Here is an 18,475-nt window from a genome sequence, read left to right as displayed (position 1 = left end):
GATTATTAATGACAGTCACCTGCCTGTAATCAGCAGGCAGGTAATAATCAGAAGGAAATGTTTGTTCGGCAGTTTCCAGTCTGTGTAAAGAGAGGCTGTCACGGTGAAGAAACCTGTGTGGTTTCAAAAGGTACCGTGTCAACCTTTATGTGTTTTGTGCGTGTTTAAAAACTGTTTTTGTATAAAATCGGTAAACGGCTTAGCCGTCCGATTTTAATTAGGTTCCTGAAACAGTTTAGTTAGTACTCTGTGTGGGAGTTAGGTTTTTGTTTCTGTTTTACTTTGTTTTTGTTATTGTAAATAATAAAAAGTGCACTAAAGTGCTTAAACCTGCAATTCTGTGTCTGGGTCTGTATTTTAAAAGGGCAAAAACGAACCTCAGTCGGGAGGATGTGTTACTATATATATATATGTGTGTGTGTGTGTGTGTGTGTGTGTGTGTGTGTGTTACTGTTCATGTGTAAAATCGGTTTAAACGGTAAATGTGTAGAGTTACCAGATCACCGGTCAGTGTATAAAATAACTAAGGAGATGGTAGTTATAATGCTGCAGAATTTGAGGTGAATTTGGAAATAAAGTAACGACAGAGCTTAAATGGCGAACAAGTATCTATTTTTCTTAAAATCTAGCCATAGTATTTTTTTTTATTATTTCATTAATCTTTCTAAACTTCACTGCATCCCTTCTTATATTATTATATAACACTTTCCTGATGTAATTTTAAATCCAAATTTACCATAGGGCAAACATTAGGTATGGAAATAATGACATCTCTTCAGCAAAACTATGCCTCTACTAAGTGTGATTTAGTATTATTAAGTTGAATTCATTTAGAAAAAAGCAGAACCTAAGCGCATGCAGGGTTTGCATTTCAGTGAGAATCATACAGTATGCTACACCATTTTGCCACCAAAACATTATTTTGTATTGTGAATTGTTGTTAGACAGTGATCAAGGATGTAAAAGTAAAAGAGATTGTTTACTACCATCTCCTTAGTTATTTTATACATTGACCGGTGATCTGGTAAATCTACACATTTACCGGTTAATCTATGGATTTACTGATTTTACACATGAACTGTAATTTATTTATATATATATATATATATATATATATATATATATATATATATACACACACACACACACACACACACACACACACACACACAGTGCCTTGCATAAGTATTCAACCCCTGTGCTGTGGAAGCTCCCAGTTTACACCGATGAAAGAAATTGCCCTAACGAGGACACAATTACCTTACCATTGGCCTCCACCTGTGAACCATTAAAGTTGCTGTCACATTTTCTGGATAAAAACCCCACTGTTGAAGGATCATTGGTCAGGCTGTGAATCTGAAGGAAAATGAAGACCAAAGAGCATTCTACAGAAGTTAGAGATAAAGTAATACAAATGCATAGATTAGGATATCCCAGTGAGCACAGTTGGATCAATAATCAGGAAGTGGAAGCTGCATCACACCACCCAGGCACTGCCAAGAAAAGGCCGTCCCTCAAAACTCAGGGCTCAAACAAGAAGGAGACTTGTGAGAGAAGCCACAAAGAGGCCAACAATCACTTTGAAGGAGCTACAGAGTTCAGTGGCTGGGAGTGGAGTAATGGTGCACCAGTCAACCATATCAAGAGCTCTGCATAACACTGGCCTGTATGGGAGGGTGGCAAGAAAGAAGCAGTTACTCAAAAACTACCATCTGAAAGCACGTCTGGAGTTTGCCAGAAAGCATGAGAGTGACCCAGCTGCGATGTGGGAAAAGGTTTTGTGGTCAGATGAGACCAAGATAGAGCTTTTTGGCCAAAACTCAAAGCGCTATGTGTGGCGCAAACCTTACACTGCCCATGCCTCAAGACACACCATCCCTACAGTGAAGTATGGAGGTGGCAGCATCATGCTGTGGGGATGCTTCTCATCAGCAGGGACTGGGCATCTTGTTAAAATTGAAGGAAGAATGGATGGAGCAAAATACAGGGAAATACTGCAAGAGAACCTGCTTCAGTCCGCTAAAAAACTGAAGCTTGGGAGGAAATTCACCTTTCAGCAGGACAATGATCCCAAGCACAAGGCCAAAGCAACATTGGAGTGGCTCAAGAACAAAAAGGTGAATGTCCTACAGTGGCCCAGTCAAAGTCCTGATCTCAATCCCATTGAGAATCTGAGGCACTATTTGAAAATTGCAGTCCACAAGCGTCGTCCAACCAACCTGAACAACCTGGAGCAAATCTGCCAAGAAGAATGGGCCAAAATCACTCCGACACTGTGTGCAAAGCTGGTACATACTTACCCCAAAACACTTAAAGCTGTTATTGCAGCGAAAGGTGGCTCTACCAAATATTAATGTGTGGGGGTTGAATACTTATGCAAGCAAGATATTTCAGTTTTTTATTTTTCTTAAAAATATTTCCCAACATAAAACCAATGTCACCTTACAATAATTGATTTTTCAGTGTTTTAAAATAAAATATCGAACAGAACGAAATTTCAATGTACCATTTGTAATTCAGTAATATGAGAGAATTGGTCAGGGGTCTGAATACTTTTGCAAGGCACTGTAATATATATATATATATATATATATATATATATATATATATATATATATATATATATATATAAACACACACACACACACACACAGAGGATCAACACCACTGCTCTTGCCTCCAAAACTACTGTGTTTGGTTTGTAGTTAATTCAGTGGGGTGAAGTAAGGCCTTCACAACCCGTTCTTCCGGGATATTCTTTCTATTTTAATACAGTGTTACATATCATGGCTTTTGTTACATCTTGCAAAGGAATGAATATCCGAATACTTGTCTGAAACTTGAATGGATATCCGTACATGAAAATACCATGTTCACCCCAGCACTAATATATGTATATATATTTCCATTAATTTACATTAAGTGGTTTCTTTGTATTAGCAAACACACAGCCTTTGCTAATGCTTGCTGTAACATTCCTATCCAGCCATGTTACTTGACCTTTGTGAAATGAAACCTAATTGATTAAACTTGTCAGGGGAGGAGATAGCTTTTTAAGGGTTTTTATAGATTTCACGTCAGGAGCTTAATATGAGGGGGGAAAAAATCTGCTATTCGTTACAAAAAAAGGTTTCGAAAACTAAAGTGATAAACACTTCAAACTACTAGTACAGAGTGTTTCTTTTTAAAGGCAGAGTTACTTCTGCAATAAAAGTTGATTTTGATTTCAGCAGCATCATGGTTCTTATTCATAGCCCAGATTACCTCCATTTCTGAATCCAAATCGATCATTCGTGGATTTGAAAGATTTGAAAAGGGTGGTGAAAAGAAGATTATTCAACAATTAATAAAAGGAGGAAATAAGGATCAGAGATCCAAAATGCAGTGATCTAAACCTGAAGAGCAACTGAATGGGTGTTGATTCAAAGATTTTCTTTACTAATAATATTATGTATTGTCATCAAAATGTCATTTTAAAACACTGAAATAGCTTGCATTCATACCTTACAGGGTGTGTACCACACATCCCTAGATTCTCATACTCTCAATAGAGTGCTAAAGAATAGCCTTACTAATTTGTATCACACGCTAGATGTACATACATACTGTGTACATGCATGTTCCTTTTACAGTCCACTGACAGTAGGTTCATAAGAGTTAAATAATCCAGTAGACTCAGCCTTTTTCTAAACTCATTTACCCAATACAAAAGGCTGTTGCTCAAAGACAAAGGCATGTTTCTCTATGCTTCATACAGAGGGCAAGGACTGCTTGCCCCCAGTCTACCTATGTTTCCATGGCAATCAATTCAAACCGAAGCAGAACATATTTGTGTCACAAACCTGGAACTCAATAGAGTGCCGTCTCTCATTATTCCACAGTGCAGGGCTGTATTCATCAAGCATTCCTGTAAAATATGCTTTCAGTTCAAACATAATTCCTGTATTCATGACAAAAGCCACTCAGACACCATCTCTGTCTCTCAAGGTTAAAGGACTGCAGGGGCTCCCCAGTGGCGCATCCGGTAAAGACGCTCCGCGTGGAGTGCAGAATGCGCCCTATAGCCTGGATGTCGCCGGTTCAAGTCAAGGCTATTCCACAGCCGACCGAGGACGGGAGCTCCCAGGGGGCGGCGCACAATTGGCCGAACGTCGCCCGGGGGGGGAAGGGTTTAGGTCGGCCAGGGTGTCCTCGGCTCACCGTGCACCAGCGACCCCTGTAGTCTGGCCAGGCGCCTGCAAGCTTGCCTGTAAGCTGCCCGAGAGCTGCGTTGTCCTCCGACGCTATAGCTCTTGGGTGGCTGCATGGTGAGTCTGTAGTGCGAAAAAAAGCGGTCGGCTGACGACAGAGTGTGTTCATCTTCGCCCTCCTGAGTCAGCTCAGGGGTGGTAGCGGTGAGCTGAGCCTAAAAATAATTGGCCATTCCAAATTGGGAGAAAATAATAAAAATAAATTGTCAGGTTAAGGAACTGCTGGAAATGTCCATCTTTTCCATCTCTATTATAATTAGCCTGTCTCCACTACTTTTATTTTTAAATAATTTGAAAAATAATTAAATCACACTGGTCCCGTTTCCAGAGTTGAAAAGAAAACAAGAGTAGATTTCCCCCAGTCAAAAACCTACTTGGTAGCAAATAGCAGAAAATGACATGGGCGATGTTCAAAAGTACACCTATATTTTGGTTCACTAGGTAATATGTTTGTGTGCACAATGTGCAAATTACATCCTGTTGCATCAACCCTAGCAGATTTTCAAAGCAGCAACCACTAGAGGTGTACTGATACTTGTATTTCCCGAGTAACTGTCTTTAAGAAGCAGTATGTCAGCAGGAATTAATTAAATCAAAACACACTGTAACGGGGGGAGATGCCTATCAGTCTGGAAAGGGTTACAAAGCCATTTCTAAGGCTCTGGGGCTCCACCGAACCATAGTCAGAGCCTGTCACACGGCTGGCTGAGTGGTGACGTCAGAACCAGGAAATGAATAACACAGACAGGACGGATGAAATGAAATGAAATGAAATGATGAAGGCACTTGCTTGCGCCAGTTTAAAAATAAAAAGGTTTGAACAAAACACAGGACACGGCACTTTAACCAAAATAAACAGACAAACAAAACGAACAGACACTAACAAACAGGGCCGAATACTAAACAAACACGTACCACGTAGCAATTGTTTTTTTATAATTTATCTCCTCACTCTCTCCCGTTCCTCCGCCCTGAACACACAACCGAGTGAGTAAAACGTGCATCTATATATACTGTTGTGCCGGGATTCAATTACTAATTAATTATTCATTTGAATCCCAGCATGTGAACTAATTATGTGCAACCCCGTGCTCACATATTAAATACTTTAAATGCACGTGAAGTGCAATCCCCATGCCTAAATACAATTATACATTTTAAACAGTCGTGCTCATTACCCACATTATATCCCGTATACCAACTACAATACACCAACATTTACACACTACATGCAACATATAACTCACAAATGCACACAGGGGCGGGGCACATTGCCACAGAGCCATATTGTCCAAATGGAGAAAGTTTGGGACAGTAGTGAATCTTCCCAGGAGTGGCCGTCCTGCCAAAATCTCTCCAAGAGCAAGGCGTAAAATCGTCCAGGAAGTCACAAAGAACCCTAGAACAACATCCAGGGATCTGCAGGCCTCTCTTGCCTCGGCTAAGGTCAGTGTTCATGACTCCACCATCAGAAAGACACTGGGCAAAAATGGGATTCATGGCAGAGTAGCAAGGCGGAAACCATTGCTCACTAAGAACAACATAAATGCTTGTGTGCTCAAGTTTGCCAAAAAGCACCTGAATGATCCTCAAGAGTTCTGGAACAATGTTCTATGGACAAAGGAGTCAAAAGTGGAATTTTTTGGCCGACATGGGCCCCGTTATGTCTGGTGAAAACCAAACACTGCATTCCACAGTAAGAACCTCATACCAACGGTCAAGCATGGTGGTAGTGTCATGGTTTGGGGACGCTTTGCTGCATCAGGACCTGGATGCCTTGCCATCATTGAAGGAACCATGAATTCTGCTCTGTATCAGAGAATTCTACAGGAGAATCTCAGGCCATCCGTCCGTGAGCTGAAGCTGAAGCTGAAGCGCAGCTGGGTCATGCAACAAGACAATGATCCGAAACACACAAGCAAGTCTACATCAGAATGGTTGAAGAACAAGAAATTTAAAGTTTTTGGAATGGCCTAGTCAAAGTTCAGACCTAAACCCCATTGAGATGTTGTGGCAGGACCCGAAACGAGCAGTTCATGCTCAAACCCACAAATGTCACTGAGTTGAAGCAGTTCTGCATGGAGGAGTGGGCCAAAATTCCTCCACGGCGCTGTGAGAGACTAATCAATAACTACAGGAAGCGTTTGGTTGCAGTTATTGCTGCTAAAGGTGGCATAACCAGTTATTGAGTCTAAGGGGGCAATTACTTTTTCACATGGGGCATTGGGTGTTGCATAACTTTCTTTAATAAATAAATGAAATACGTATCAAATTTTTGTGTTATTTGTTCACTCAGGGTCCCTTTTATCTAATATTAGGTTTTGGTTGAAGATCTGATAACATTCAGTGTCAAATATGCAGAAATGCAGAAAATCAGACAGGGGGCTTTTTCACAGCACTGTATATAGTATATGTATGCCGTTATTATTCATTGTATTGTGATTTATTGTTTGGCAGCATGGATGAGGCCCATCATAAAAACCTTCTGCAGAAGGAGACCATCTCCCGAGTTAATTAATTGATTGCTAATCGGGAGATGGTCACTTGTATAAAAAGCCTGCAGTTTTCTGCGCTCTGGGTGGAGAGTAGTGAAGACAACGAGAGCGAGAGAAGGCGTCTGAAAACAAAAGAAACTAAGAAATCAAGGATCAGTGAAGGCTACTGCCCAGCCTGACTTGTATTGCTTAGTGTTTGTGATTTTGTTTTGTTTGACTATTTATTTTTACTCTGTTTATTTTGGTTCAAACCTTTTATTTTGTTTAAAAATAAAAAGCGCCACAGCGCCTTTTGCCCTGCAGCACTTGCCTCTGTGTTTGTTCCTGCATCTGGCTGACGTCACCACTCAGCCATTCCTGTGACAGTCGCGTTTAATCAGAGAGACATGCCCAGCACTACAATCTACACTGCACTGCAGAGATGAGGCATTTCTAAGGAAACTAATGAAAGTGAAAACCAAATCCTAATCAAAAGGATAAAAGTATAGCAAGACAAATAATGGCTTATAAAATCTAAATGAGTTTTTGTGAGTTTGCGCACAACAGGGTCTATTAAATAACCCTATCAGATTGGTATTGATCGATACTCAATACAGTGGAAACAAAGCAAACAGAGGAGCTGCATTGTTTTGTGTTGAGCAATTAGCAGGTTATTACATTTAATTAATACCTAACAACTTATCATTTCTTACAGGTAATTACTTGGAATATAGGAGTATCAGCACACTCCTTTTTAAGCACTACCTTTTAGTAAATTACATTTAAGCCTATATTTTTGCACAAGACTATTCTGCCGCTTAACACTGAAAAATGAAGCGGTCTGGTTCCGACTGCATTGCCACTATTCTTTCCACTGTTACTGAAACCCAGCACTCAGTAGCGTTTGGATTTCTAATCCATGCAGGTTGTATGTGTTTCCTGCAATCTCCTAGGTGACCAACCCCATTAGAATATAAATTAGAATGAACAAAATCATTGTGTGACCCTCAAAGCCCCCAACTCCCCCAGCTCCTCCCACTGCCTAGAGCAGAGCCCTCTAGAGGATTTGGGGCTGTGGCAATCAAAAGAAGTGCCTGCCACCTGCCTCTCAGAGACTCGAATACAGAACAAGCAGCTTTCTGACACATTCTGTGCTGGAAGTGTTCAGAAATCATGTCGTCATTGCTAGCCAGACTGGTGCTTTGCTTGCGAGACTGCTGCTTTGCTTATTAGAGGGCTCTGCAAAGACGTTATCCTCAAAAGTTAGAGCCCAGAGTTAAACTCATTTAAAAAAAAATGGAAACCATATCAAATTTGGCTATAGATCCACTCGGATTTCCACATGATACACAGTAGTGTGCAAATTTATTGGAACACCGCATTGCTTCTGTTGTTTTGATTTGTTGTGGAGATGAAATCAAACCACTGGAACTGAAAATCTTGGAAGTGTCAAACTTGGCAAGTTGATAGTTCACATTTATAATAGTCATTAATTGCCAAAGTGTCATTCATTCGGATATTTGAATAGAAAACTACAAAAGTGCGATGCATTCCAACATCATCATTTTCCTTTGGGCAGCCCATAAAGAAACTCAAACGGTTCCTCAAGCAACATCTTCCAATCCAAACCTGTCACCCCTCTGCCATCCAGCCGGGTAATTAGACTGAATAATTTATAGGGACGGTGGAGAAAAGCCCTGAATTTCCAATGAGTCTGGGGAGATGCCGACACGTCTGCTAAATGAGTTCAATAAATCAGCCGGGTCAGCACAGAGCGCTCCAGCCTGTTTACTGTACCGGCCTGTCTTGCACTGCCATGTAAAAACAAACTACATGACATCAGGGCTTGCCTTTCCACCCATATAGAATGAGATACACTTTTTTGCGAGACTATACAAGATTATATCATCAACATGGAATCTCTTTTAAAAAAAAAAGAGTTAATTAAAGGACTGGAGAAAATGCTTAGATATATGGCCCTAAATGACTAATGGCACCAGGTTTAGTTTGATTCTGTGATACAATAAATGTTGTGGAATCAATGTCGTGGAATTATAAAACACAATAGGGAAAATGTCACTCCTCATTTAAAAGGAGGGTCTTCATTTGATTTGACGATTTTATTTTTTGATTCATTATTTAGGGTGTATCATTTTCAGATAATAATGTGAGCTTCAGGACAAGCAGATGAGCTTTACATAAGGACTGTGCATCTTTACATAGACACTGAGAATAATGTGCACTTAACAAAACACATTTCTGCTAAGACCCTGGAATAGAAAAACACCCTCACGGAGCACAGCAATTTGCATTTGATAACATCTGTGAAGTAGCTTGTGTAATGCCCTATAAATAATGCAACTCGGAGCACACACTAGCCGATACACTGCAGCCATTTGAACATGGCTTTGTCCTTGGGCTCCGAATACCGTTGAGGTGTTGAACAGATTTGCACAGGGCTGCATTAAACATGTGGAAATTCAAAAGGATCGGAACAGAGAACATTGCAATCATGCAGTAATCTACGTGATGTATTTTAAAGAAACAAGAAAGTCATATATTATGAAAGTGCTAAACATAGCTTTTCCTAAACATTTTTCCTACCTCTTATTAGCATCACTGGTCCACGTATTGTTGCTCTGACATATTTAACATTTTTCAAGTATCACACCATAGATTAGGGAAGTTGAAGGCACTGTATTTAAGGTTCATTTTCATTGGACACCTATAAATTAACTTCAAAAATGGTTGTGCACTCAATATGAAGGCAATATCTAAAAGCACATTCGTAAATGAAAAAGTCACATGATAATATTGCTGCCATATTTGGTCGCCAGTCAAAGTGAAGGGTACTGAAATTAGTCAGTTACCAAGAAATGGTATAAAATTGATTATGATTGTGCGACTGAGACAGAGGTGAAAGTAAGACATTTTGTCGAGGTCATTTTGGTTTGATTTATCAAAACGATTGTTTAGGCTACATCATTTTATCTTTGTATTTAAACAAAAGAACTCGCAGTAACTCCGGTCTCGTTCACGTGACTTAGGATCACAGAGCGTGTGATCACCATGGTAACCGTCATAGGGTAGATTGGTGCCATTTAGCTATTCGGTGCAGGAAGAAGCATTCCTGAAAAAAAAAAAAAAAAAACACCCTCCTCGCAGTGGAAATCCTTGCAGCTTTTGTAAAATCTTAGTGTCCTGAATTGACGTGAATACCTACATAAGACAAAGGCATACAACTATTCCACTTTATTACTTGGTAGAATGATAAACTGTGATATGCTGCGCCTCCTAATTGCTTTTAAAAAGGAAAATATAAAACAGAAAAACAATCATGAGATGCTTCGCAGTCAAAACGAACTATACAAGGTAACATCACTTGGAAGTGAAAATTTCACCCCTAATTTGGTTCATATTCTGAGGAAATACGTTGAGCAAAAACAACCTTCATTTTTTGTCCCCGTCAGAAACAGTAAAATTATTAAATCGTCCCTGTTTTGTGATTGTATCACCTTTTTTAAAGTACAAAACTGCATCGGTGTGCTCAGCAAGATAATAGCAGAGTAATTGTTTAGGCTGTGTTAGCGCCATTCAAAAATAAAAACAATCTTATGAATTATTTGTTTGATCATTTGGATTATGTGATTATCATGTTAAAATCTATATTTAAATCAGGATGGGGGGTGGGGGGCAGGGGGAGGGAGGTTGAAGGTGGAGGACGGGACTGAACAATAATAAAGTACCAGTAAGAAATTAAAGTTATTTTCAACTCTGGACCATGATGCTTTAATATACTCTTATGAATTCCCTTTTATAACCTGGGGAGTCTCAAGACTATAATTGCTTTTCCTTTTTATTGGTCTTTCTACATTAAACATTAAACACCTGGGAAAATTTTGCACTTGAGGAAGGAGCAGCTACAACTCCCTGGGGTTAATGTTTCAGCACGTGACTTCAGACTAACAGGAGCACTGGAAGAAGAAACAGCAACACATTCAGACATTTAACCTTTTCAGTGCCTGAATCCTCCAGCAATGACAAGAGCTCACTGATCAAATCAAGTCATCCGAGGACTAAACAGCAATGGCTGAAAAAATGCAAAGCATCAGCAACAGAAAAATGAAATTTGGTAAACGGAGTATGTGCTCCACATCGTCACAACTCTTTCTGACTGGGTAACACAAAACTAATGTTAGATGCACATTCAAAAGGCTTCCATACATCCCCAGCCACAGCTGTACATTTTAGTGCTGGGACAAACACAGTATTTCCATTTGAATATTTGTTCATTAGCCAAACGTTATCAAATCCATTATATGTAAAACTGTATTATATTGAAAAATATCTCTGCCGTAAGAATAGGGTGTGAAGGTCTTACTTAACTTTAGTGAATTAACTACAAAATAAAAGGCTGCCGTACAGTAGTTCCAGTTTTAAAAAAAATTCTAGCAATTGTGTAATTTCTGGCTGACACAGACATGTCTTTTTTGCCTTTGAATATGCATCAAAAAATGTCCGTTCAGCTATTCGGATATTTGTTCCAGCACTAGTACATTTACAAATCGTGCATCGCGGAAAAGTATATACATGAAAAAATTTAAGTGTGACATATGGACGGGTGGATGGCGCTCTCTCTCTGTCTCTCTCTCTCTCTGTCTCTCATCAAATTTGACAGTATTCATGAAAACAGACTGCAGAGCTACAACTTTTGAGATAGGGGCCACACTTTTCTGTATCTCACTATTTTTCTTTAGCTTATGTGCGCAAGGTTGTAGTGCACACGCAGTTTTCACGTTTGTTTCTCTGAAAACTTGTGACTTAGAACTTGTGAACATCTTGTTGTGATTTGAAAATGTGTACAGCTTCAAAGTAGCTACCCACTGGAGATTAATAGATCTAGGAGGAACATTATTTGCAGTTTTATCATTTAAACTGCTGTTGCCATGCTGCTTTTCCCTTTCCAATTGCGATGTGGATGCCTTCCAAAAAAGAAAACGATGAGAGTAGATTGACAGGTTTCTAAATGAGATGAGGCACAAGTCCAGCTAGGTTACCAGTGGTAACCCAGCAGCACCACATCCACCCTGCAGTGAGAAATGAGTCCATCCCTCTCTCACAACATCACACAGCACACAGGAATACTGGACTCTACTTCATACCCTCCCTTCACCTCCCTTTTCTTTGTTTGAATTACCAGAATTTCAATGTGTTTATTATCATGTCACCTTTCTCTCATTTTCACTATATCCCAGACAGAACATAAATGCTTTGGTCACAGTTAATACCGTTCCCACTGATTGTCATAAAATGGATTTCCACTACACTTAGTAATTTGGAAAATAAAAGCACACCATTTGACAGTTGGCATACCTCTGTTTAAAGTACACAGCTTTTTAATGTTTCATGCACAGTATGCAAATAAATCATAAGAATGAACAGCATTGTAATCCAGTTTGACACACTAAAATGGGCATATTTGTTGTATCATCACTTGTTTTGACAGGTTACTGGAGCCCTCCTGATAAAGCCAGCCCTGCTCATTGTCCAGTCTGTGTGAAGAGAAAGTGTTCTAGATAATGGATGCACTCTACTGAGTGCACCGGTCCCTGATTAACCCTTCAACTGCTGGGAAAGGAGCTATTGTAAACCTATAGGAACAAGGCTACAGCAAGGGATGCAGCTGCCTTTATTTCTGTATTCATTCCATTTAAGATCTCCAAAGTCGACAGGAAAGACAGCACACTGTTCCTTTGTGTTTGTGTATTAAAAGCCCCAGGTTGGATTCAACACTATAGTCAGATCATGCCTGATCTACTGAAGCAGGGAAGAAGTGCTGCAGCACACACACAAAGAATCACTGGTCATGCTTTCTGGGCCTGTAACAAAACAAACAAATAGAAACTCCAGCATTTGTGATCTTATTTCTGACACATATACAGTAAATGTCCATCACATGTGCCACGAGTTGTATTTTGGGACTTCAGTATGCAGTTCAGCAATAATTTTTAATAAAAATAATTATTTGGGTAGCTTTGTAGTTTTAATTATGTGAGCGTCAAAGCATCCAGTGTTTATCCACAAACGCTCCTTCCAGCAACAACAATGGTGCTCAGATTATTTGAATAGAAAAAATACACAGTTTTACTGTATATAATTAATGTACATAAAAGCTGAACGCTCCATATAGCAAAATGTTCCATGGATTTGCCAACACTACAAGTGCCAGTTGGTCCTTCACTCAAGGTGCAAAGACGCCGATTGAGGGGCAGGTCCGACAGTTCTATAATCTTATTCTGTGGTGTTGAAGAAGGGAGCAATGCTGGGAATAGTTCATCATATGAGATGCACTTTATTCCCCCAGCAGACTTATCACCCAGAATGAATATCAAAACAACCGTGATTGAGTTGAAAAATATATTGCCAAGATGCATACATCACAGGTAAAAGCAAAACAGTAATGAGTTTGTTGTAAGCATGGCAGGGTGTTCTGTAACACTTGAGCCCTCGAACTTGAAAAATTGAAACCTTTCATACAAGGATATTATGTTTCCCTGATTCTTTTAGTTCTGATTTAGGCATATGTAATGTACTGGGAGAAACAGACTTGCTTACTGGATTGGTTTTGGTATTGGCTGGTGTGGGTGGTGTTTGTGAATAGTTATCAGAAGCAGCTCTGTCTATCCAGAAGGCTGGCTCACTATGGGAGAGTACAGAACTTAGCTTCCCCATGCTTCACTAATGTGCGCTAATCCAAAGTACAGTAGTAACACCTCTTTGATGCTGTCACGCTGTGGGTGGATTTTCCACTGAAGTGTGCAGTGTTCAAAAAATGCAGGGCATGCAAAAACAGGCTTCCAATATGGCTCACAAAGTAGAACTTTATGCCATTGAGAAATGTCTAATTTAGAGAAACCCCTTTACCATATTCTACATACAACAAAACATTCTAATTACCAACATTCTAATTGAAATAACGTTTGGTCACAGCAAAGCTATACCTTGTATAGATATAGATACTACACAAATTAAAAAAATGTCTCAAATAAACTGAAGAAAACGCAGCATATAAAGTGTATTACACAGACTTTTATAGCATACATTTACAAGTAAAAACAATATGCACAGACAGAACAAAACATCAGAGAGTTGAACAGAACTAACTTGCACTTATTTCCGAGCTCCGCCCCTCTCCTTAAGCACAGCTGGACTCACTGGAGGCAAGGCAGACTGGCCCACTTCGTCCTGCCGCAGAGACTTCTGCCGTCGATCACAGTATTGAGCACAATACTTAAGTGTTTTCCTCTTGCGCCCCATTTTCAAATCAAACTAGTAATTGTCATCGTATATACCTACAATAGCAAACGCTTACCTACACCTTAACCCGCTAATTTCAAAGTAGATGCTTTAAATGACAGGCGCTGTAGCTGGCAAATTAAAGTACACAGTCGGTCTGATGATTGACAGTCATTTAAACGAATGAGAGCATTTAGCGCTGCTTCAGCCAACGAGATCTGTCAGGACAGGATGAAGTAACTGACAGTGAAACTACACTAGCCTATTAAGGAACCACTGATTTGACTGACAGCAACCTCTAGCCATTCAGAGCAGAACGGAGACGGGACAGACAACAAGTATAAAAAACTACACAGACGAGATGATTTCTTAAATTATTATTTTTGGTAAGAAAAAGAAATAGCGAGTGGTTTTACTGACGTTTATCGTATATAAATTTATTTCAGTCAATATTTTTGGGGAATTCAACGTTAAACGAGCTTTACCGATTACAATGGAAAAGTAGCAAGCCTATGCATAACTAACTGATCACATAGAAAATATCAGTGGAATATTGTCTAGAGGGGGACTTGTACTTCATTTGGTACAGTGTTTAAAAGATATTTGTCACCAGGTAGATCACAGGATTTTTCAAACTGCTATTTTACTGGTTATTTCTGCAAAGAAAATATTGTTTTGCTTTTAAAATCCAACAGGTAAAATGTGTTCAATGTAACCTGGGAGCATGTAATAATGAACGGAAAATACACTTTTACATATTTGTTTTTATAAATAAATCCTGTGTTTGACATACATCCAAAGACACAGCTGTAAATACAAAATTGGAACCATCAGCAACATGGAAAAGTACCACTTTATACAAATGAAAGTGGGTCACAGACAGACAAGCTCCTTCCTATATCCTCATATTCTGACACTCAGTGGCTTGTGTTATCCAAGTTTCATCACATTCAGGTGAGAAGTTCTCCAAAATGGGACCTGTTCCCTGTACATCCCTGTGCTACGCCTGTCTTCAGGGATATACATTCCAGGGGGGCAATAAAACAAAAAGATAGTCAAAGGGCAAAAAAACAAATAACATATAAAACCATTTCCCACAAATGCAATGCCAAAAATGCCCCACTTCCAACCCCAAATTACACCTTACACCTTCCCCATGGCACACCCCAGTCTGACTTGCTATAAACAATCATTAGTCATAATGAGACAGCTCCTAATCACATGTTTTGTTTATCCAGAAACTTAATGGGCCAAAATAACTTCATGGAAATGAGCTTTAGTTGTTGTTCTTAATATAATAATAACCATGCATATTAAAAAAAACTTTCCAGGTTTCATGCCAGGATTAAAACAGCGGGTGGTTACAAATCTATTGTTGGAAACTTTACTGTACGTGTCTGCACCTGAACTCATGTGGAGTCCACACTCCATGAATAGCAGCTCTGTGCACTTTGTCCCCTCTGCATAAACAACCTGAATGAATTACTAAACTGGTCTGTTAATCAATAGGGTCCATGAGATCAGAGCCAGGCTTGTACTTAGAGAGAAAGGGAGATGTGCACTTCAGGGAGAGCTGGCTGCACTAAAACTGGAGATCACTCCTTAAGTACAGTTTGGAAAGAACTAAACATGAGGGCAAGTACCCCTATTGCACACAGAATTGTCAAGTGCACTCTACAATCTTTGCACTGTGCATTCAAAATTGACACCAGTTCTACTTGATGTATTTGTTCTTTTTATTATCTTTTTTGTCTGCAGACAGAAATGCCAGAAGACGTACCTTTCAGGATGTGGGATTATTAAGTTTTAATTCAAATCAAATTTAGTTTAATCTTTTGAAACTAAAGCATGATTCGCCCATGACTAAAAACCAGGTGCCCTCAGAGTTGGTAACCACTCAGACGTGAACTAGTTTTCATCAAGGAAAGTTTGTAAATTCAAAATGAAATGCCATGTTGTGGCCAGAGAAGGTGCTTTTCTGCATGATTTGTAAACAGTGAATCACATGTAAATAAATAACTTGTGTTAGATGGAGGAACAACGAAGCGTATCAACTCGGCACCTTTTCACTTCATTGTGACTTCTTCTCTAAAGGTTACCGGCACCTTGGCCACACCGAATAACTGTTTTGTCCCTTGAGTGATATGCATTTCCATACATATCTCCAAATGCTTCATTGAAAGGTTTTTTTTATTTATTTATTTTTTTTAAGAGTCGCCAATTATGTTTTGTATTTTGGACCGTCCCCAATTTGGTTTTATTTGGCCAATCGTAGCATTTGACTGAACTGTAGAATCTCAGTACAAAATATTTTTTTTTTGTAAAAAAAAAATCTGAGGACCTCTGAGAAAATGAAAGAAAAAAAAAAAAAAAAAGAAGAATAAGAAATGGCCGATTCGCACGGGACTACATTTTTTAGTTGTAGGTAAAAATTACAAGGTCATCTGTTGATATGGTATCTAAGTCCTGTGCGAATCAGGCTTTAGAAACATTTCAAAACAGAAAAAAAACATGTTATACAGAAAATGAATCTGATTTGGTGACTTCAATGAAACTAAACAATTAAATCATGTAGCTAATAGCCAACTAGGAATTAAACTGTAAAACTGGATGTTATTATGGGACATTATCAGCAACCTTAAATTACGGATACATATAGTAAACAAACAGACAGCAGAGTTGTGATTGTGAGGCACTGCAGCTTTAAGGCAGCATTTCAATCAGGGTTGAGGGAAGCTGAAAAATCTATAAAACACTTTAAAAGGGAGACTCTAGTGGCAGCTGAAAGGCAGATCACATCAAACTACACTACGATCAAAAGCATCGCTCTGGATATCTCAAATGACCCAAAAACCTCACTCAAAAGGTCATGCAAACTCATATTGGGGAATCAGGGAGCCAGATCTATGTTTGTTCTTTTTTAAATAAACTAGGGGGCCAGTTATAATGTTGCTAGTGCTAGTTCAAAGCATTGGTTAGAATTCATTGGCTACTTTAGTATAGCCAATTACTATATCAATGACACTGTTTCATTTTCATTTCGTTGTCCTTTCTGCAGAGCCACTTTGAGAAACAGTGATGGATCTGTTCATTTTAGCGAGAGCAGGGCAACACCCCCCTGGATTGGGCTGTATCTCGTAATGCTTTTCCTATATATAGCCCTTGTTATTCTGTTTGTGGGGGTGCGTCGCTGCAGCAGGGTGTTTATCTATTTTGACTGGGGAGTTTCCTTACCTTCTATGGACGGGGCCTGGTCCTGGGCAGCATACAGCATCTCTTTGAAAGCCTGGAAATAAAAACAAGAGGCTGTCAGGAGAGGAGAGCCGTGACAGGGGAGCAAATGGCTTCTCTGCTGCCATACAGTCAAGGCAAACTGGGGGTGCTAAAGGGGTAGAAAACAAGGCTTTTAAAAAACAAGCAGCAACGCCAGTTTTCCAGACTTTCACTTTGTTCTCACTTACAGAATCATACTTACAGTAGTAGCGCAGAACTGTAGAGTTCTACCAGAAACCTTGACACTATATTAGGTGGACCCATCTAGGGGTGCAACAGTTCGTTGTGTATCACATATATTGTATTGTAATAGATTTATTAGTTTGTGTTGTGAACAAATATCTAAAGCACATTACTCACTGGAGTTCACCAAATGTTTCTCCAATGAAGAATAAGAGTGTTTTATAGTTTTTGTTTATAGTTAAATGATGATTTGATTCTGCATAGTACACGTAGCCCATCAGGACCTTAAAAGTTTAAACATTTAGAAAATTAAACCTAATCTGACACCTGTACCCCCCACCTATATCCAGTGGCAGGTCTCAAACTTCAAAAGGGCAGACATGCAGCATTGTGGGGTGGACTTCATCAGCATCAGTGCTATGGTGCCTTCCGCATCATTACTATATATGCTTACTAATTATTCCAACAAAAATGGGAAAAGACTCCTGGCTGATTTTCCAAAGTGGCATGGCGGAAAAATCCTTAATGCTGATTGTGACGAAGTGAGCTGGGGAAGCATATCAGTATTGCAACTGGCTCCAGTGTACAGTGCAACAGTAATAGGATTCCCTGCCTCACTTCCCCACAGACTTGCTGGAATACAGTAATTATTAAGCATGGTAAAAATACCAGTAATTAGCAAGGAGGCAGTGACTGAAGTTCAAAGCCCTGTCCCACCCCAGCCCAGGCATTCTAAGAGCATGTTCATGACAGCAACAGGACAGATTGAGGCTGGCAGGTAGTACAGTAGCACTGTATTTGCTGGTGACACATTCCATGTTCTCCCCAAGCCTAAAAGAGTTCTTCTTAAGGCTGTATTCACTTTGCATTATTGATTAACCAATAAGTGTCCCATTACTGAGCTCTCCTCAAATTGCTGACTGTGAAGATCGCAGCTCAGGATAAAACAGCATTACATTTTCATATTCTTGCACAAGAGGTAACAAATGCTAAATAGTG

The 18,475-nt window shown here is 39.5% G+C and overlaps 1 protein-coding gene across 1 annotated transcript in view; it reads right to left on the bottom strand.

Moving 5' to 3' along the window:
• Positions 1 to 18,475, bottom strand: part of xpr1a (xenotropic and polytropic retrovirus receptor 1a) — a 128,457-nt gene that overhangs the window by 95,201 nt on the left and 14,781 nt on the right. Inside the window, exon 2 of the mRNA XM_034013268.3 lies at positions 17,255 to 17,306. Within this exon, the coding sequence (XP_033869159.1) occupies positions 17,255 to 17,306 (52 nt within the window). The remainder of the gene's footprint in view (positions 1 to 17,254; positions 17,307 to 18,475) is intronic.

Source organism: Acipenser ruthenus, chromosome 10 (genome assembly GCF_902713425.1).
Source record: "Acipenser ruthenus chromosome 10, fAciRut3.2 maternal haplotype, whole genome shotgun sequence".
In the NCBI taxonomy this organism is placed as follows: domain Eukaryota; kingdom Metazoa; phylum Chordata; class Actinopteri; order Acipenseriformes; family Acipenseridae; genus Acipenser; species Acipenser ruthenus.
This window is presented reverse-complemented; position numbering and strand designations above follow the sequence as displayed.